Source organism: Equus przewalskii, chromosome 7 (assembly GCF_037783145.1).
Source record: "Equus przewalskii isolate Varuska chromosome 7, EquPr2, whole genome shotgun sequence".
In the NCBI taxonomy this organism is placed as follows: domain Eukaryota; kingdom Metazoa; phylum Chordata; class Mammalia; order Perissodactyla; family Equidae; genus Equus; species Equus przewalskii.
In genome coordinates, this window is record NC_091837.1 from 45462185 (window position 1) to 45483778 (window position 21594).

General features: G+C 37.9%; 1 protein-coding gene across 27 annotated transcripts in view; it reads right to left on the minus strand.

Annotated features, from left to right (window-relative positions):
* DLGAP1 (DLG associated protein 1) overlaps positions 1-21594 on the minus strand; it is an 843303-nt gene that overhangs the window by 24118 nt on the left and 797591 nt on the right. For all 27 annotated transcript variants that reach the window (XM_070629775.1, XM_070629776.1, XM_070629781.1 and 24 more), the window contains one exon: positions 2613-3034. In XM_070629775.1, coding sequence (XP_070485876.1) covers positions 2613-3034 — 422 coding nt within the window. The remainder of the gene's footprint in view (positions 1-2612; positions 3035-21594) is intronic.

The following is a 21594-nucleotide window of genomic DNA, read 5'->3' on the forward strand; positions in this document are numbered from 1 at the left end:
CTGGATGCTTTAAAGCAAAGCACCAAAAAATCCTCCCACCTCTTGTTATCTTTGCCTGCTCTGCAAGCATGACCCTCGAACCTCCCTCCAGGCAGTGAGCTTGTAAAATAAAGAGGTAAATCCGAGGAAATTCATCACTACTCTGAAGAAAACATCCTCAAGAAGCATGGTTTATTAATGGTGGGGCAGTGGCACTTTCATGTACAAAGACAGCAGATTATTATTCTTTAGAACAAATCTCATTATAACGAATACTGTTATAATAAAATATCTTCCTATGGAATAGGTCTATAAGTCCTATTTCACAAATCAATATGTTAAGTAACACCTGAAATAAAATTCTGGAACTAATGAATAATTGGGCAGTTCCTTCATGTTCATTATTTTGGAACTTTACCAGTAGTGTACATTTCAAAACACAAATATGCTTCTTTTTCATCGTGAACATAGAATAAGAACTTGGTTTTCTGAGATTTTCACCTTTCAAATATAGGTGGTTGTATCAAAAGACACTGACTTGTTTTCATAGCTCCTTAGCCTCAAGGAAGATTTTCATAAATCTTCATACAATGACTGTCCTCATGCATTATTATAAAGCTACATGGAGAGAAGCAGATCTAGCTTCAGGTCGGAAGAAAACATTAGATTAAAAGAAAACATTAGATGAATAGCTTCCCTGGGTCATATTGGAAGCCAACAAGGAAGCCAGAATGAGTCCCAAATTAATGAATTGAATGAACTGAAATCTGAAAGACAGCTTGCTCCGTTGAGCAGCGCACGGAATGCCATTGCTCCTTAGACACTGTCATTTTTTCTAGGAAAATCTAATATACTTTGGGTATGCCCACAAGGGGAAAGAAGAACACGAAGATGCAACTGCTAAGACTTTCTTTCCGAAACCTCTCCCCACCCACTGCTGCTGGGTGGTGCCTCATTCACCTGTTACCGGGGGGAAAAGTGAGTCTTGCTTGTGGACCAACACTCAGGTGAGCCTGCAGTGGCACCACTGTTAGGGGCAAGTGTCAAGGAGACTCACTTTTCCACTGCTAAGCTGTCTGCACTCATAATACGAAAGAACAAAAGGAACATTACAGAAACCCACTTATGGGTTTTCTAACCTGCTCATAAAGATGACAAATAAGCTAGTCAGCCAGTTGGTAGGGTCCAGGCAGGAGGAGTAGGAACAGAGAAGAGCTGTGAGCAGCACAGTACACGCAGAAAGGAAATCCCACAACCTGCTGTCGATTATTTTCCAGACTCAGTTTTCATAAAAAACACTTTCTTTAATGGAAAACTCACTGCTCCTTGACACAATTAGTTTGATTCACTTAGGAAGTCTATTTAGCATGCTTTACAGTTGTTTCTAGATCTAATTATCAAGAAATTATCATTATTTTTGTTAAGGATGATAATGCACCATGATTATGTAAAATTTAAGAAAAAGTCCTTATCAGTGTGAGATACATAGCGAAGTGACATGATGTCTTGGATTTTCTTCAAGACGCTCTGGCAAAAATGACAACAAGTCGGGGAAGACAGGAAGATAAGACCGGCCAATTATGGAACTGGGCGATGGGTACATGGGGGTTCATTATATTAAACTCTCTCCTTTTGTGCATGTTTTAAAATTTTTTTCATGATAAAAAGTTAAGTGACTTTTTAAAAATAGGTCTAAAAAGCCACATCATGGCGTGCTCTTCTCGGGGTTCTCACACAAAAATGAAGGTCAGCTTTAACGCCTACCGCCAAACTGCTTTGACTCAAAAACACCGTCAGTTGGAAGGTCCATCATTCATTTAATAACAGTTTTTCAGAGGAAAGTAAACATGCAACATTAAAACTCACACTGATTATTAACTAATTCCAATTGCAGAATTGTTGAAAATGTGCAAAACATGCCTCAGAACTGAGGTAATCTGGTGACTTCTTTGTCAATTGTTAATAGGAATTGTTGTTAAAAGGGCGAATTTGAAAATAATGGTGTGCAAGGCCTCTGTTAGTTATTTTATTCATTCATCATTTATTTTATCATTATTTTAACCATTAAATTGGAATTTGTGTTAATTGCTTTAGTGGCCTCAGTAAAACCTGAGAAAGCAGATGCTAAACAGGTTTAAGAATGTAAATAAGCACGGGCTCTAGTGGCCTATACATTACCAGTCTAGTTTTAATATTGGATGTCAATGAAAGTAACACAACTGTAAGATTATAATGCCCAATGCACGTGTATCCGTGGACCTTGAAACTAGTTAGGACTATCGTTAATTCCCTGAGCATCAGCACCACTTCAGGAACATCTTAGGCAAGAAGAGCCGTGTCAGAAACACGAGGCCACCCCCACGTAGAGCTTGGTCTTTTTGAGAGAAGAAAAGATCTCAAGTTAGAAGTCACGGATCTAGAGCTAGAGAAGGGGTGACATTTGCCCAGAGGTTTTCTTTTCAGGGCGTCTGGACTCAGCTGCATTCGCCTAGCTCGTCCACATGTTCCGGTTTGGGGTGTGGAACTGCAGGGCTAGTCAACGGCAACTGGCAGGGAAGAGGACATTGCAGCCTCAAGACACAGCGGAAGCCCAGACCCCGGGGGTGTAGGGATGCGCGGGCTGCGTTACTTACTGTCTTCCGGTAGGTTGTTCTCCCGCTCTTCTCTCTCCATCTGCTGGCACCACCCTTCCATGCGGTCTCGCTCTGCCTGGAGAAGCTTCAGAAACCAGTGGCCGTCCCGGTGGCACACTGACCTCTGGACGGCCTCCAGGGGGTCTTCGGTGATGGAGTCAATCCAGGGATCCGGGGGAGGCAGAATCGAAGGGTCAAAATCCGCGTCAAAGTCATCGTCGGCTGCGCAGGCGTGGTAGTGGTTTCCTGAGCCCTGAATGCTGACGGTGGAGGTGCTGGCGTCCCGGGAGAACTGTCTGGCCACGGGGCCGGGACACGAATTGTCCTCTATAGACTCCAGAGAGTTTTCCAGATTATCGTGGAAGTCCAGGTCGGCCTGCACTGCTGTCGTCACACTGTTGGATCGAGTGAACCTGCGGAAGCTTGGAGGAATAGAGAAAAGAGATTTTAGCTCAAGGGGGTTTTTTTTAAGCAAAATCATTCTGCTTTCCTTGGTGCATCTCATTTTCTCAGTCTGCGGAGGGAGGCCCTTGATGCAAGCATACTGATTGCCACAGCTCTTGTAGAAGGAACACAGGTCTCTCATCTTTGTTCCATAGACAATATTAAAGCATATTTAGAGAAATTTTAGATGTGGAGCAATGTGTACAGCTATCAAAGCCAGTCCAAGGTCCAACTTCCTCCCCAAATCTGAGGTGGCATGAGTCCTAAAATTCAGGTTGGTGAGGGGTGAGGAAACAATTCAACTAGATCTTAGTCTGTGTAATTTGCTTAGAAATGGAGGGGGAGAAACCCTACCCAACTGAAACTGAGACTATTGTGACAACTGGCCTGAGACTATTGCGAATCCTGCATAACCACATTTTTCCAGGGACAGCTCTTACCAAGTATGACTTCCTGAAAGCAAACTAAAGAGTCATTAAGTTCCCTTAAAATTAGAATTCCTTTCCCTGGTAAGGATTCGCCTGTCTCTTGGTCATATAGGTCACTGCTATAATTTGGTACAAAGTCTTTAGGGGCAAAATCAGCTCACAGTTCTAGAGTTCTCCAGTACCCAACTCCTCTGTGCCTTTAATTTCCCGTCCCATAGTCCTTCTACCAAGGTGATAAAAGACAACTTGTTAACAGATTCAATCTGAGCATTTTATATGGATGTCTGTGCGATCTGCGTTTCTCAACCAAATGGCTCTATGTGTCTCTGGCTGATCCCTACAATGAAAGTGAGGACATATGGATGGTGGGAGGGGTGGGGAAGAAAAGAAGAGCAGTGAATTCTTTCTCAGACAAGGGGGCAAGAGAAGGTGTGGGCCTGAAGTAATTTAAAACACACCCAAAAAAAGCTTCCTTGGTTCCTGGAGCAGGCAGGAAACAATGATGAAGGATATGAGTCCATCGAAGGCAGCATCAGGTGTTGTTACCCCACTCTGTATTTCTTTCTTTTTTTTAAGGTGACTTCCTGACCTAATATTTAATTTATTTTTTATTGTGAAAAAATACACATAATATGAAATTTACCACTTTAACCATTTTCAAGTATATGACAGTTCAGTGGCATTAAGTACATTATTCACATTGTTGTGCAACTATCAGCATCATCCATCTCCAGAACTTTTTCATCTTCCCTAATTGAAACTCTATACCCACTAAACACCTCCCCATCCCCCACCCCCACCCCAGCCTCTGGCCACCACCATTATTTCTGTCTCTATAAATTTGACTATTTTTGGTCTCTCCTATAAGTGGAATCTAGAATATTTGTCCTTTTGTGACTGGTTTATTTCACTTAACATAATGTCTTCAAGTTTCATCTGTGTTGTAGCATGTGTCAGAATTTCCTTCCTTGTGAAGGCTGAATAGTATTCTATTGTATGTATATACCACATTTGTTTATCCATTCTTCTATTGATGGACACTTGAGTTTCTTCTACCTTTTGGCTATTGTGAATAATTTTGCTATGAACATGAGTGTACAAATAGCTCTTTGAGAACCTGCTTTCAATTCTTTTGAGTATATACTCAGAAATAGAATTGCTGAACTATATGGTAATTCTGTTTTTCATTTTCTGAGGAAATGCCATACTATTCTCCATAGCAACTACACCATTTTATATTCCCACCAACAGTATGCAAGAGTTCCATTTCTCCACATCCTTGCCAATCCATGTTTCCTGTTTTTTTGATAGCAGGCATCCTGATGGGTGTGAGGTGGTACATTTCTTGACTAGCTTCTGATTATGCCATTTTAAGATGGCTTATTTGCCAATTGATTTTCAGTTAATGTTTCATATTCAATAGTGCCAGCCTTAAAAGATAATGCACTAAACAGTGTCCATACAATATTTAATAAACCACATATATTTTTTCTTAACTCTCCTGGAACACTCTATTAAAGTTAATTAATACTAATACTCCGGTCCATTGAAAATAAAGAATGACCAGAGCAATACAGGTAAGTAGTTATTTGCAAGACTGTAGAAAGGCTGGAAGTCACAAAAAGGAGACAGTACAATCATCTCAATAAATCCACTTTTTTCCCTAGAGAATAAATTTCAAGAAAAAAAGTGGCTGCACTAACACTATCTATGTTAGTTATTAGGACGGCCAAAATGATCAGATATGTTGTGATCCATTTTATGAAGACAGACCAGCTAAAACTGGCCCATCTCACTGTTTGCTGTTTTCCAGAAATTACTTCTGTTGAAGGTATTAAGGCCTGGTCATTTTATAAGTTCTTTAACTCTCAGATGGGCCATTTAAAAAAAAATTACATAGGGGCTGGCCCCGTGGCCAAGTGGTTAAGTTCGCGCGCTCCACTGCAGGCGGCCCAGTGTTTCGTTGGTTCGAATCCTGGGCGCGGACATGGCACTGCTCATCAAACCACGCTGAGGCAGCGTCCCACATGCCACAACTAGAAGGACCCACAACGAAGAATATACAACTATGTACTGGGGGGCTTTGGGGAGAAAAAGGAAAAAAAAAAAAATCTTTAAAAAAAAAAAAATTACATAGTGTAACAGCCTGACAGCAATGTTATAGACCTCTCATCTAAGCACTGAAAGGAAGAACCATGTTAGCAACAGCCACTCATTTCCTGGCTGCAGTAGGGCCATTTCTGCATTCTTCTTGTTCATCTCCAAAATGTTAAATGTCATCTCCTGAAACTGAGCTTTCTCTCCAGCTGCGTATGTGTGAATTGGATGACTCTCCTTGCAACAGTTGACATTCTGGCTGTTCTACTGACACAAAATCCCAACTATGAAAACACTAGGCTTCCCTCTCCAAGATCATGTATTGCCAGAGGCATTACATTTCCAAACTTAAAGAAGTACTAGTGCCTTATTGATTTCAATCGGAGCAGACTTGCCAGAGAGAGAGAGAGTCGGTTCCACACACAAAGCAGAATGACCTGCTGTCCTGTGCCTCTGTTTTTATCTACACAAATCCATACTGGCATTCCTGACAGAGGGCTCCTGGCTATGAATCTTGTAAAGTAGCCACCTTCCTAAGAAAAATTACTTGGCAGTAGATTAGTAGAAGTTTGCAGTTTAGTCACCCAGAAAGAAATAAAAGTTAAGTAAAATTAAAATGGTTTGGGATTAAAAGCGGTGCCTTTGAACTCAGGCAGCCCTGTCCAGGCTGCACTGTTTCTATCAGTTAAGTTCCTCAACCAAATGCTTTCTTCCATCCAGAGCTTTCAAAAAATGTTCTGCTCTAGAAAACATTTTATGTCTTTCATGTGCAAAGTTCCTTCTGGGTGAAGGGTGCAATCGAGTTGTTACTGTTGTTCTAAAATTTTGAAGGGAACCAAGAAAGAGACATTGGATTAATTCCGGTATTTTTAAGAAGAATAAATCAGTTGCTGGTGGATGGTATAAACCTAAAGCTGAACCCAGTGGCTGGCTGTTTCCAAACCCACAATTTCCAATCTTGAAGCTTCTTTGGTCCTTCATGCCTTGAAGGCACAATGTGTAATAATTACAACTTCTGAAAAGCACCGGCTAATATTTTGGCCTAAGGAGCAGAAAACCATGAAACCAAAGACTGGATCAACCAGTATGGGACACAATGCCCTGTCTGTTCTGAAGAGTGAAAGTCACTTGTTAGCATTCACTCTGCTGTTGCTTTGTGCTCCTTCTATGAAACAAGTTTATATTTCTCATTAGAAGATTTTCTGCCCCCCTCCCGTGACTTTTTTGTACAGCAGGTTACAAATCAACACACAGATGGTAAATTGCAGAGGTCCATTCTCATCCTCCTGTCTGATGGGGCTGTAGTTAAACAAAATAAGTCATGAACAAAAGCCAAGCACAGGGTCCGACCCCGTGGCTGAATGGTTAAGTTTGCGCGCTCCCCTTCGGCCGCTGGTGTTTCGCTGGTTCAGATCCCAGGTGTGGACATGTCAGGCCACGTTGAGGCAGTGTCCCACATGCCACAACTAGAAGGACCCACCCCTAAAATATGCAACTACGTGCTAGGGGGATTTGGGGAGAAAAAGCAGGAAAACAAAAAACAAACCCCAAAACAGTCAGTATCTTTAGAACATACATGCTTCGGATCTGCAAGGTGTTCAACTATGTGGAACTCAAGTCATGAGCTTATCTTAGGGAGAGTCAGTCATTCCGTTACAGAATCCTCTGGCCTCTGGTTATCTTCTTTATCCATCTCATTGACATAATGGTTGCTTTTCAGGGCTAAATCTAGTTTCAAAGGGAGAAACATTAGTCCTCTGCTGTTCTTTCTTTCTTTGTAGAAGCCTTTAGACATTTTGCACTAAGCCTTCTGTCAAGGCTGAATAGATGTGGGATCTGAAAATGCTACTCTTCAAAAGTGCAACCATCTTGGTATTTCGTGAAATGGCACCCTTTAACTGATGTAAAACCCAAGAACCCAAGACATCTCATTATATAAAATAAAGGATAGATCAAAAGAAAGGCATGGGGGTGAGGAGATTGAGATCAAGAATTAAAACTTCCTAAAAAAGAGGTTGACTCTTTCTTGTCAGATCAGCTTCCCAGTTATAATAGCGTGTGGAGGAACCTAGGCGTTATAATGCAGTCCTTGTTCACAAATTCAGTGGGGAGGAACTCTCCTGCTCCCCATTTGTATGTGGTTAGCACTGTCCTATGGAGAGACTTTAAAACTACCTCAACAGAAGCATCCATTGGTTATTTAAAATCCTCCATGTTCATCATTCTTTTGCCTGAAGATCTCTTTCAGCAAAGGAAAATAGAATACGTTTTATACATAAAGACTCTCTCTACTCCAAATAATTGTAATGTATTTGCCAAATAAAAGAAAGGGAGGAAATGGAAAATGATGACAGTGGGCTTGTTATCCTCTGATAACTTTGGAGAGGGCCCAGCATGTTGCCAGTCTTCTTTTAGTACCAGCCGGGGAGGTGCTAGTAGCCTTGATGGGCTGTCACTATAGGAACCTAGGTTAGGAGTCTCAACAAACTGTCCTTGAACTGACCATGCCCCAGAAGGGCATTTCCCTCAGCACAGGAGCATGAGGTCACCCCTTGGTTACTGACCCCAGGTAACTAACCAACGCCTGAGAGGTCTCACTCACAATTCTTCTTTATAGTCTTGTTTTGGGGTCAAATGGAGGCCATAGGCTTGGGATTCAGATGGTCGTTTTTCTTTTTGCAAACTGAATTGTCTTGACAAACATGTAAAAAGGAAGAAAGAGTGGGAGGAAGGAAAGACAAAAAGACACACAAAAGGAAGGAAGAAAGAAAGAAAAAGAAAAAGTGTATGAGACATATCAGGAATTATGCCAAGTTTCAGGCTTTTGAAATTTGAAATGCACAAATGCCACACCTTTAAAATTCAGGTGTCCTGTAAAGAACTATTTGGCTAGGTCATGGTATTGTTAACTTGGCAAAGAAAAGAGGTGGTTTGCCAAATATAATACCAAGAGTAGGAACTAGGCTATGTTGTACTCCAAGGAATCTGTGAGGAGTGGGGATTGATCCAAAGCTTCTGGGTTGGCAAAGGGGGGATGTTTTTGACTGCCAAAGGTCTTTCCAAGTCTGTGGTCCCTGAACTGGCTTTCAGAAGTGCTGTCTCGACTTTAGCTTTTGTTTAAACATCCTGCTTAGTTGAAAAGGCACAAATCACAAGCCCAAATATTTACATATTTAAGTCACTTAACGATCAAAAGAGATCTTGTATAGTAGTTGACATTGCGCTAAAAGAGAAAACAATGCTACCTTTCCACATGTTTGTTCCACCCAGTTTTGAGGCCATGCGCTTTAATGTGTGAAGGACGAAGATTTAAAAAAACTCAGAATTTTCTAGAAATAGAGGTAATTTTGGTGAGAAACGAGAGTACCATAATCCTATTCACTGAAACATTTGCTTCTTGAAATGGGGAGGTGCTCTCATAATAGATTGCTGGTACTCTCCTTCAACACCTATGCCTTAGTCTGTGTGTTCACAGACCTGCTGAGATGGCAGGTGTCATTCACAAGCTCCTTGTGAATCCCAGCATTCTATCCCCGTAGCATTAAGTGTGTCCTGAAGGTCTAAGTATTATTTTGTAATGTACAAAAGGTATACTAGGAGAGAAGGAGATGGCTCCACCAACCGGAGATAAGAAAGACCAGAGACTTTTACGCAAATTGTCAAAATCTGCTCCCATCGGCTCCCATTCCCATCCCATTAATCTAAATGAAAGGAGCTTGGCTTTCCCTTTGCATACACGCACCTCTGAACATGCAAATCCTGCTCCAGACATTCACTGTTACCCAACTTCACCTGTTTCATAAAGGAATGGCAGGGACAGGGCCGAGAGAGTTGAAGAGGAAGAAAAAGAGGCCATAAAGTGATTTACTACCCGTTTATTCTAGGAAGAGTTTTCTCCTCTCATTCCCTGGATGTTGAAGGCAAGCAGTCCTTGCAGTAGCGCTGGCTCTCACTTGGATGATCTCAGATAAAGATCCCAGGCAGTTAAGAAGTAGTTTACAAAGATATAGATGGAAATATTAAATATACATACACCAGAAAAATAACATTCTGGAGTTTCCTTTCCAGAAAGTTGCTGTGAGACCCCTAGCTTCTCTCTATATGACCACTAAAGACATACGTCAATTCGTCAATTTGACAATGTTAATAAATAACCAAAAGTGTATAATTTCAAAGCTTCTACCTCCCCTTGACACTTTTAGTTGTGAAAACCAAAGATGATGGCTTTACAAATTGCTCCAAAATACATCGTAAATATTTAACCTTATGAAAGGTAGCTGAGTTGCAATGGGGGCAGGAGGCCAGAACCTGTACCACACACTTATTCACACTTATCTTGTTTCCAAACTAGAGATTATGACAGCAATAGAGCAACATGGGGAATATGGCAATAAGCAGAAAGGCAAGACCAGTAGACTGTGCCTGGACCCCAATTAAGAGTCTCCATCTGTGTATAACGCTACTCTAAAATTGAGGAAACACTGCTGGAATGTTGAATCATGGAACTTACACCTAAAAGAGGTTATTGAAGTTTATTGTATCTAACTCCCAAGTTTTAGAGATAGAAAGGTAGAGAGACTTTCAATTTGGATCTTTTAAACAAGAATGCTCTTTTTTCTCCATGGTTTCCATTTATTCCATGACCTTCCAAGTCAGAGAATAGTGTTAAATAACACGGCTTACCCCACTTATAGGTCAAATAAAATCTATATGTATGACTTCTGCTTCTGGCCACGATGGAGTAAGAATGACTGAATTTACTCTTCTATCTGAAACAACCGAAACACTGAAAAAACATGTGAAACCACAGTTTTAAAGACATTTGACATCAGACAATCAAGGACATTGATCACTGAGATATGGGAAACAGATGAGGTCTCTGATTGCCCCTAATTACCGACTGGTGCAAATTTCCAGGCCACAACACAAGGAGTAGTCCCCTTGTGGAGCCAGCAGTCTCCCTGACTCGATGAGACATCGCCGGGATTCCAACAAGGGCAATGCAGCTAGAGTTTGCAAGGCAGAATGTGGGAGAGGAGAGAGCTGCACAGAGAAAACCCCAGAGAGCTGCACAGGGTCCCGGTAGAGCATTCACCTACGTTCAGTACATGGGGTAAGAAATCTACCTATGGCTGCGGTATCTTTACTCCTCTTTGAAAGAAAAAGCTGTCAAGGTAGTGCGATATGCAGCAAAAATATCTTTTAAAAATAATGACAAAGTAATGACTTTTTCAATTTAAAAAAGCTTAAAGAATTCATCACAAGTAGACGTGTGCTATAAGAAAGGTTAAAAGATGCCCTTTGAGAAAGAAACTGATGCTACATGGAAACTTGGAGCTACACAAAGGAACAAAGAACACTGGAAGTTGTAACATTGTGGATAGAGGTAAGACTTTTGCTCTTATTATTTAAATCTCTTTAAAGATAATTGATAGTTTAAAGCAACAATAATACAATATATTATGGAGCTTTAATATATGTAGAAGTAAAATGTTTAATAACAATAGCACAAACCTGGGAAATGGAGGAATGGAAGCATACTATTGTAAGTTCTTATATATGAAGTGATATAATTTTTTTTAAAGACTGGCACCTTAGCTAACATCTGTTGCCAATCTTCGTTTTTTTCTTCTTCTGCCCAAAGCCCCCCACTACATAGTTGTATATTCTAGTTGTATGAAGCAATATAATTTTACTTGAAGGTAGATTATAGTCAATTAAAGGTATACGTTGTAATCTGTATAGCAACCACTAAAAAATATAATGAAGAGTAGCTAATAAGCCAACAACGGGAATAAAATGGAATCATGAAAATACAGTTAATCCAAAAGAAGGCAGGAAAAATGAAAAATGGGACAAAGAAGAGATAGAAGTAACAAATACAAGCTGGTGGACTTAAACCCAAGCACACCAACAGTTACATTTAAGTGTAAATGGCCTACGTGCCCCAATTAAAAGGAAATGATTGCAAGATTGGATTAAAAAGCAAGGCTCAACTACGTGCTTCCTATAAAAAACCCACTTTAAATATAAAGACAAAAATAATTTAAAAGTAAAAGAATGAAAAGGATATACCATGCTAACACTAATGAAAAGAAAGTTCAATCTGCTTTCTTACTATCAGACAAGGTAGATTTCAGAATAAAAAATATCACTAGGGAGAAAGAGTGATGTTTCACAATGATAAAAGAGTCAATGTATCAAGAGGACGTAACAATCTTAAACATTTATGAGCCTAATAAAACAGCCTCAAAATACAGGAAGCAAAAACTGATAGAACTATGAGGAGAAACAGATAAATTCACAATTATAGCCAGAGATCTCAACATCACTCGTACAATAATTGATAGAATATGTAGGCAGAAAATCAGAAAAAACATAGAAAAACTGAAAAACTAACCTAATTGGCATTTATAGAACATTCCACTCAAAACTAGCAGAATAGATAGTTTTCCAAGTACATATAGAATATTTAGCAAGACAGACAATATTTTGGGCCATAAAACAAATCTCAATGAATTTTAGAGGATTCAAGACATAAAGTATGTTGCCTGACCACAATGGAATTAAATAGAAATTAATAGCCAAAAGATATTTACCAAATCCCAAAATATTTGGAAGCTAGATAATTCATACTCTACAGGTTAAATAAAAAAATCAAAAGGGAAATTAGAAAGTATTTTGAACTGAAGTAAAATGAAAACACAACAACCAGAGTTTGTGGGATGCAGTTTAAGCAGTACTTAGAGGACATTTATAGCACTAGACACCAATTGTACAAAAGAATAAAGGTCTCAACTCAATGCTCAACTGCCATCTTAAGAAATTAAACATAGAACAGCAAATGCAACCTATGGTAAACAGAATAAAGGAAATGAAAAAGATAAGAGCAAAAGTCAACACAATAGAAAACAAAAAATAGTAGAGAAATATAAATAATATCAAAGCTGCTCCTTTTAAAAGATTGATAAAATTAATAGCCCTCTAGTCAGACTGAAGAGAACAAAAAGAGAAGACATGTTACCAATATCAGAAATGAGAGAGGTGACATCACTACAGATTCTACAGATATTAACATGATATTAAAGCAATATTATGAACAACTTTATACCAATAAATTGGATAACTTAGATGAAATAGATAAATTCATTGAAAGACATCAACTACTAAGGCTCAGGCAGGAAGAAATTAATGACCTGAATAGCCCTATATCTATTAAAGAAATTGAATGTGTAGTTTAAAACTTTCCCACAAAGTAAACTCTAGATCCAGACAGTTTCACTGGTTAATTCAATTAAATATTTAATGAAAAAATTATACCAACTCTACACAAATTCCTCCTGAAAACTGAAGAGGAAAAAATACCTCCTAGTTCTTTCTATGGGGATAACGTTAATACCAAAGACAATAAAAACATTACAAGAAAACTGCAGAACAATATTCCTCATGAATATAAATAAAAAAATTCTTAACTCAATATTAGCAAATCAAATCCAATAACATATAAAAATAATTATACATGATGACAAAATTAGGTTGATCCAAGGAATACAAGGTTGAATTAACATTGAAAAGAATCAGTCAATGCAAGACAACTGGATATTCACATGCAAAAAAATGAAGTTGGATCCTTACCTCACAGCACATACAAAAGTTACCTCAAAATGGGTCAAAGACCTAAATTAAAGAGTTAAAACTATAAAATTCCTAGAGGAAAACATAGGGGCCAATCTTCCTGATTTTGGATTTGGCAATGGTGTCTTAAATAGGACACTGAAAGCACAAGTGAAAAAAGAAAAAATAAACTGGACTTCATTAAAATTAAAAACTTTTGTGCATCAAAGGATGCTATCAAGAGAGTAATAAGACAGGGGGCTGGCCCCATGGCCAAGTGGTTAATTTCACATATTCTGCTTTGGTGGCCCAGGGTTTTGCCGGTTCACATCCTGGGTGTGGACACGGTACTGCTCATCAGACCATGCTGAGGTGGTGTCCCACATAGCACAACTGAAGGCACTTACAAGTAGAATATACAACTATGTACCAGGGGGCTTTGAGGAGGAGGGGGAAGAGGAGAAGATTGGCAACAGATGTTAGCTCAGGTGCCAATCTACTGTTTTTTTTAAAAAAAGAGAGTAAAAAGGCAATCCAAAGAATAGGAGAAAATATTTGTAAATCATATCTCTGATAAGGTCCTAAGTATCAAGAATATATAAAGAATTCTTACAACACTCAACAGCAAAAAGGCAAACATCCCAATTTAAAAGTAGGCAATGGGGGCTGGCCCTGTGGCCGAGTGGTTAAGTTTGCACGCTCCGCTGCAGGCAGCCCAGTGTTACGTTGGTTCGAATCCTGGGCACAGACATGGCACTGCTCATCAAGCCACGCTGAGGCAGCGTCCCACATGCCACAATTGGAAGGACCCACAACTAAGAATATACAACTATGTACCAAGGGGCTTTGGGGAGAAAAAGGAAAAAATAAAATCTTTAAAAAAAAATAGGCAATGGACTTGAATAGACATTTTCACAAAGAGATATACAAATAGCAGACAAGTACATGAAAAGATAATTAATGTCATTAGTCATTAGGGAAATAGTTACAATGGTAAATTTGTGTTATATGTATTTGATGATAATTTTAAAAAATTGATCAAGGCAATTCATCATATTAAAGTCTAAAATGAAAAACTTTGTGACATCTCATTAGATGGAAAACCAGCATTTGACAAAATCCACCATCTGTTCTTGATCATAATTCCCAACATACTAGGAGTAGAAAGGGACTTTCTCAACTAGATAAAGGGCATCTACAAAAAAATTAAAGCACACATGATACTTAATGGTGAAAAACTGAATATTTTCACTCAAGATCAGGAACAAGGCAAGGACGTCAATATTCATGACTTCTATTCAACATTGTACTCAAAGTTTTAGCCAGTGTAATAAAACAAGAAAAAGAATGCATCCAGATGGAAAGAAGAAATAAATCTGTCTTTATTTGTAGATAGCACAATAGTCTATATAGAAAACCCTATGGAATCTACAAAAAAGCTGCTAAGACTAATAGGTAAGTTTAGTAACATTACAGGATAGAAGATCAACATAAAAAAATCGATTATATTTCTATGACCAAACTATGAACAATTGGAAATTGAAATAAAAGTAAATATCACTTACAGTAGAAAGAATAAATGAAATATCTGTGGATAAAGTTTACAAAATATGTATAAGACCTTAACACTGTAAATTACATACTATTGCTAAAAGAATTTAAGGAAGATTAAGTAAATGGAGAGAAATTGTTAAGATATAAAATTTCCTGATGTATAGATTCAATGCAATCTCAATCAGAATCCAGTAGGTCTTTAATTTCTATTAAATTCTTTCTAAAATTCATATGGAAAGGCAAAGGACTTAGAACAGCTTAAAAAAGAAAAGGCTTTGGAAATGAAGGAAGTTGAAGGACTTATACTACCTAATTTCAAAACTTATTATAAAGCTACAATAGTCAAGACACGTGTACATTAAACCAAAAACTGCAGAATACACATTCTTTTTGAATGTGTAAGAAATATTCTTCAGGATGGATCACATATTAGGCCATAAAACAAGCCTTAATAAATTTAAGAAGACTGAAATAATACCAAGCATCTTTTCTGACCACAGCAGTATGTAACTAGAGATCAACTACAAGAAGAAAACTGGAAAAGCTACAAATATATGGAGACTAAACTAAATACTACTGAACAACTATTGGGTCAATAAAGAAATCAAAGGAGAAAGAAAAAAATAACTGAAGACGAATGAAAATGAAAATATGACGTACCAAAATTTGTGGGATCCAGCAAAAGCTTACTAAGAGGGAAGTTTATAGTAATACAGGCCTACCTCAAAAAAACAAGAAAAATCTCAGATAAACAATCTAACAATACACCTAAAGGAACTAGAAAAAAGAAGAACGAACAAAGCCCAAAATCAGTAGAAGGAAGGAAATAACAAAAATTAGAGTGAAAATAAATGAAATAGAGACAAAAAAACAATAGAAAAAATCAATCAAACTAGGAACTGGTTCTTTGAAAAGATAAACAAAACTGAAAAACCCTTAGCTAGATTCAGCAAGAGACTCAAGCAAGAGAGAAGGTTCAAATAAATAAAATCAGAAATGAAAGAGAAGAAATTACAACAGACACCACAGAAATACCAAGGATTATGAGAGAATACTATGAAAAGCTATATGCCAACAAATTGGATAATCTAGAAGAAATGAATAAATTCTTAGAATCATACAACCTTCCAAAATTGAATCAAGAAGAAATAGGGAATCTGGATACACTGATTGTTAGTAAGGAGATTGAAACAGTAGTCAAAAACCTCCCAAAAAACAAAAGTCCAGGACCAGATGGCTTCCCTGGTGAATTCTATCAAACATTCAAAGAAGATTTAATACCTATCCTTCTCAAACTCTTCCAAAAAACTGAAGAGGAGGGGACACTTCCTAATGCATTCCACAAGGCCAACATTATCCTGATACCAAAACCAGACAGGGACAACACAAAAAGGAAAATTACAGGCCAATATCATTGATGAATATAAATGCAGAAATCTTCAACAAAATACTAGCAAATAGAGGGGCTGGCCCTGTGGCCGAGTGGTTAAGTTCGCGCACTCCGCTGCAGGCGGCCCAGTGTTTTGTTGGTTCAAGTCCTGGGTGCAGACATGGCACTGCTCATCAAACCACGCTGAGGCGGCGTCCCACATGTTACAACTGGAAGGACCCACTATGAAGAATATACAACTATGTACCAGGGGGCTTTGGGGAGAAAAAGGAAAAAATAAAATCTTTAAAAAAAAAATACTAGCAAATCGAACACACTACTTTAAAAGTATCATACACCATGATCAACTGGGATTTATTCCAGGGATGCAAGGATGGTTCAATATCTGCAAACCAATCAACATGACACACAACATTACCAAAATGAAGAATAAAAATCACATAATTATCTCAATAGATGCTGAAAGAGCATTTGACAAGATAGAGTACCTGTTTACAATTAAAACTCTGAATAAAATGGATATAGAAGGAAGGTAACTCAATATAATAAAGGCTATATATGACAAATCCACAACTAAGATCATGCTCAATTGTGAAAAATTGAAAGCTATCCCTGTAAGAACAGGAAGAAGACAAGGATGCCCACTTTCACAGCTCTTATTCAACATACTATTGGAAGTCCTAGCTAGAGCAATCAGGCAAGGAAAAGAAATAAAAGCGATCCAAATCAGAAAGGAAGAAGTAAAACTGCCACTATTTGCAGATGACATGATCTTATATATAGAAAACCCTAAAGGATCTACCAAAAAACTAATAGAAATAATAAATGAATACAGTAAAGTTGCAGGGTACAAAATCGACATAAAAAAATAAGTTGCATTTCTATACACTACAAAATGAACTAATAGAAAGAGAAATCAAGAATATAATCACATTTACAGTCTCAACAAAAAGAATAAAGAATAAAATACCTAGAAAGAAATTTAACCAAAGAAGTGAAAGACCTGTACACTGAAAACTTTGACATTGTTGAAAGAAATCGAAGAAGACACAAAGATATGGAAAGATATTCTGTGCTCGTGGATTGGGAGAATTAACATAATTAAAATATCCATACATCCTAAAGCAAAATGCAGATTCAATGCAATCCCTATCAAAGTCCCCATGACATTTTTCATGGAAACAGAACAAAGATTTCTACAATTTATATGGAGTAAGAAATGACCCTGAATAGCCAAACAAATCCTGAGAAAAAAGAACAAAGCTGGAGGTATCACACTCCCTGATTTCAAAATATACTTGGAAGCAATAGTAGTCAAAACAGCATGGTACTGGCAGACAAACAGACACACAGATCCATGGAACAGAATCGAGAGCCCAGAAATAAACCCACACATCTATGGACAGCTAATCTTTGCTAAAGGAGCCAAGAACATACAATGCAGAAAGGAAAGTCACTTCAACAAATGGTGTTGTGAAAACTGGACAGCCCTGTGCAGGAGAATGAAAGTAGACCATTATCTTATAGCACACACAAAAATTAACTCAAAATGGATTAAAGACTTGAATATAAGACCGGAACCCTTAAAACTCCTGGAAGAAAACACAGCAATATGCTCTTTGATACTGGTCTTAGCAGCATCTTTTTGAATACCATGTCTCCCTAGGTAAGGGAAATAAAAGAAAAAATAAACAAATGGGACTACATCAGACTAAAAAGCTTCTGCACAGCAAAAGAAACCATCAACAAAATGAAAAGACAATGTAATAATTGGGAGAAGATATTTGCAAATATCTGATGAAGGTTTAATATCCAACATATATAAAGAACTCATACAACTCAACAACAAAACAAACAGCAAACAACAACAGCCAAATAATGAAAAAAACAACAACAACAAAAAACAAAATTAAAAAGTGGGCAAAGGATCTGAACAGACATTTTTCCAATTAAGATTTACAGATGACTAACAGGTACATGAAAAGATGTTCAACATCACTAATTATTAGGGAAATGCAAATTAAAACCACAATGAGATATCATCTCACACCCATCAGAATGGTTATAATTAAAATGACAAGAAATAAGTTCTGAAGAGGATGTGGAGAAAAGGGCAACTTCATGCACTGCTGGTGGCAATGTAAACTGGTGCAGCCACTGTGGAAAACAGTATGGAGATTTCTCAAAAAATTAAAAATAGAACTACCATATGATCCAGCATCCCACTTCTGGGTATATATCCAAAGAACATGAAAACACTAATTTGAAAAGATATTTGCACTCCTATGTCCATTGCAGCATTATTCACAATAGCCAAGAATTAGAAACAACCTAAGTGCCCATTAGCGGAAGAATGGATAAAGAAAATGTGGCATATATGTACAATGAAATATCGCTCAGCCAGAAAAAAAGATGAAATCTTGCTCTTTGTGACAAGATGGATGGACCTTAGGGGTATTATACTAAGGGAAATAAGTCAGATGGAGAAAGCCAAATACCATATGATTTCACTCAAGTGAAAGATAAAAACAACAACATCAACAACAAACAAACACATAGCTATAGAAATTAGATTGGTGGTTACCAGAGAGGAAGGGGGAGGAAGGGAGAGTGAAAGAAGTAAAAGGGCACATGTGTACAGTGATGGATGGTAATTAGTCTTTGTCATGGTGAACATTATGTAGCCTACACAGAAATCGAAATATAATTATGTACACCTGAAATTTAGATAATGTTATAAACTAATGCTACCTCAGTAAAAAAATAAAGTGTGGTATTAGCATGAAGATAGAAAACTAGATCAATGGAACAGCACAGAGACTGTAAAAACAGATCCATACATATATATCAATAAATATATGAAAAAAGGTACAAAGGATATTCACATGTAAAAATTAAGCTTTTATCCACATCTTGCTCCATATATAAGAATTAACAGGAAACAGGTCATAGACCACAAAATCTAGAAGTATAAAAATTCTAGAAGAAACCAGAGAATCTTTGTGACCTTAATTTAGCCAAAGATTTCTTGGAGATGACCAGAAAGCATAATCCATAAAAAAAAATGGTACTTCATTAAAATTATGAATTTCTATTCTCTTTTTTTTTTTTTTTTTCAAAGATTGGCCCTGAGCTAACATCTGTTGCCAATCTTCTTTTTTCTCTCGTTCTTCTCCCCCACAAAGCCCCCCAGGACAAAGTTGTATATTCTAGTTTTAGGTCCCTCTGGTTGTGCTATGTGGGACGCTGCCTCAGCATGGCCTGATGAGTGGTGCCATGTCTGTGCCCAGGATCCAAACAGGTGAAACTCTGGGCTGCCGAAGCGGAGCATGCAAACTTAACCACTCGGCCATGGGGCTGGCCCCTGAATTTCTACTCTTCAACTCTGAGACAATGAAAAGACAAGCCACGGACTGGGAGAAAATACTTGCAAATCACATATCTGATAAAGGACTTACATATAGAAAGTAAAGAATGCTCATAACCTGATAATAATGTAAAAATAGTTCAATTTAAAAAGATTTGAGTAGACACTTCACTAAAGAAGATATATGGATAGCTGATAAACTCATGAAAAGTTGTTCAATATCACTACACATTAGGGAAATGCAAATTAAAATCAAAATGAGATTACAGCACCCATCTGTTAGCATTGCTGAAATTAAAAAGACTGGCCATACCAAATATTGACAATAATATAGAGCACCTGGAACTCTCACACAGTAGCAATAATATGGAACAGTTGGAACATTCACATAGTAGGAATGTAAAATGTACAAGCACTTTAGAAAACTCTTTGGCTGTTCCTTAAAACATTAAATATCCACATCCCATAAGACCCAAGGATTTCACTCCTAGGTTTTTACCTAAGAGAAATGAAAGCATATGTTAGATTTGTACACAAATGTTCACAGCAGCTTTATTTGTAATAACTCTAAATTGGAAATAACCTAATTGTTTATCAACAGATAAACAAATTCGGTATATCCATACATTAGAATAGTAACCTGCAATAAAATGTACTATACATGGAAAACATGGATGAATGTCAAAGGAATTATGCTGACTGGGAGGAACCAGGCCAAAAAGGATGACATACTGCATAATTCTATTTAAACAAAACTCTAGAAAATGCAAACAAGTGACAGCAAGTAGGGGAAAGGGATAGGGGAGGAGAGGTGGGTGGGTCGGAGGGGCTGACAGTAAAGGGGCAGGAGAAACTTTACGGGGTGATGAATGTCTTTATTTTGATGGTGGTGCTAGTTTCATTTCATATACATGTGTGTATATTTGACAAATATATGTCAAAACCAGTCAAACTGTACACTTTAAATATGTACAGTTTATTGTGTGTCAATTAACTTCAATAGAGCTGTCAAAACAAAAAAAGCTCATGATGGAATTTTCAGAGGACAGGATCCGGGCCCTCAAGTGCTTCCCTCTGAGTGTAAAGTGGTACAAATATTTTCAGGAGCTACTTGCAAATGGAGATCAAGAACATTTAAAACATGTATAAATTCTTATACCCAGTAATTTCACTCCAGGAAATGGAATAATCTGAAAGTGAAAATATTGCACAAAGATATTTATCACACTATTATACGTTACTATTTTGATCAATCTACTTTTTATTTATTTATTTATTTATTATATATTTTAAAGATTGGCCCTGAGCTAACATCTGCTGACAATCTTCTCCTCAAAGCCCCCCAGTACCTAGTTGTGGGTCCTTCTGGCTCTGCTATGTGGGACACCACCTCAGCACGGCCTGACGAGCGGTGCCATGTCCGCGCCCAGGATCTGAACTGGCAAAACCCTGGGCTGCTGAAGCAGAGCGTACGAACTTAACCACTCGGCCATGGTGGGGGGAGGGGCTACTTTTTATTTTTTATCAAAGTTATACAAGCACACAGTTTTAAAATAGCAAATGGTTCTACAAGGCTGGTTATGACAAATAGAAATTCCTGGCCCCTTTATGTAACTGCTCCAGAGGCAGTCACTTTTAAACTCTATTTTGAAATAAGAAAAATTGGTATTTTTTGATATTTTAGTTTTTGTCTTTAGGGAAAATGAAGATTTAGATTTCTCTTACCTCATCATCATCCCTCCTCCCCATTCTCTCTCTGACACGTGCACACGTGCGTACATACACACTCACACAAGTGCACTTCTGGTCTGTTCCTGTATTTTTCCATTCTCCTGATATAGTTAACATTGTAAATTTGGATCAATATTTAGAACTTGCTTTTCATGACTACTTTATTATAACCAGGGCTAAACGCCAGTCAGAAGTCTGTGCTTTGGGGAGGGGCTTATCCATTCTAATCCTCAGTGTAGGGTGATCTGGCTGGGCTTTTACCTTGCAAAATCCCTGATGTAGGTATCTTTGGGTCTCTGGGCTCAGGCGGGTCAGGTGCTCACAACAGACTCCTCCATCCTCCTGCCTAGAGGCAAT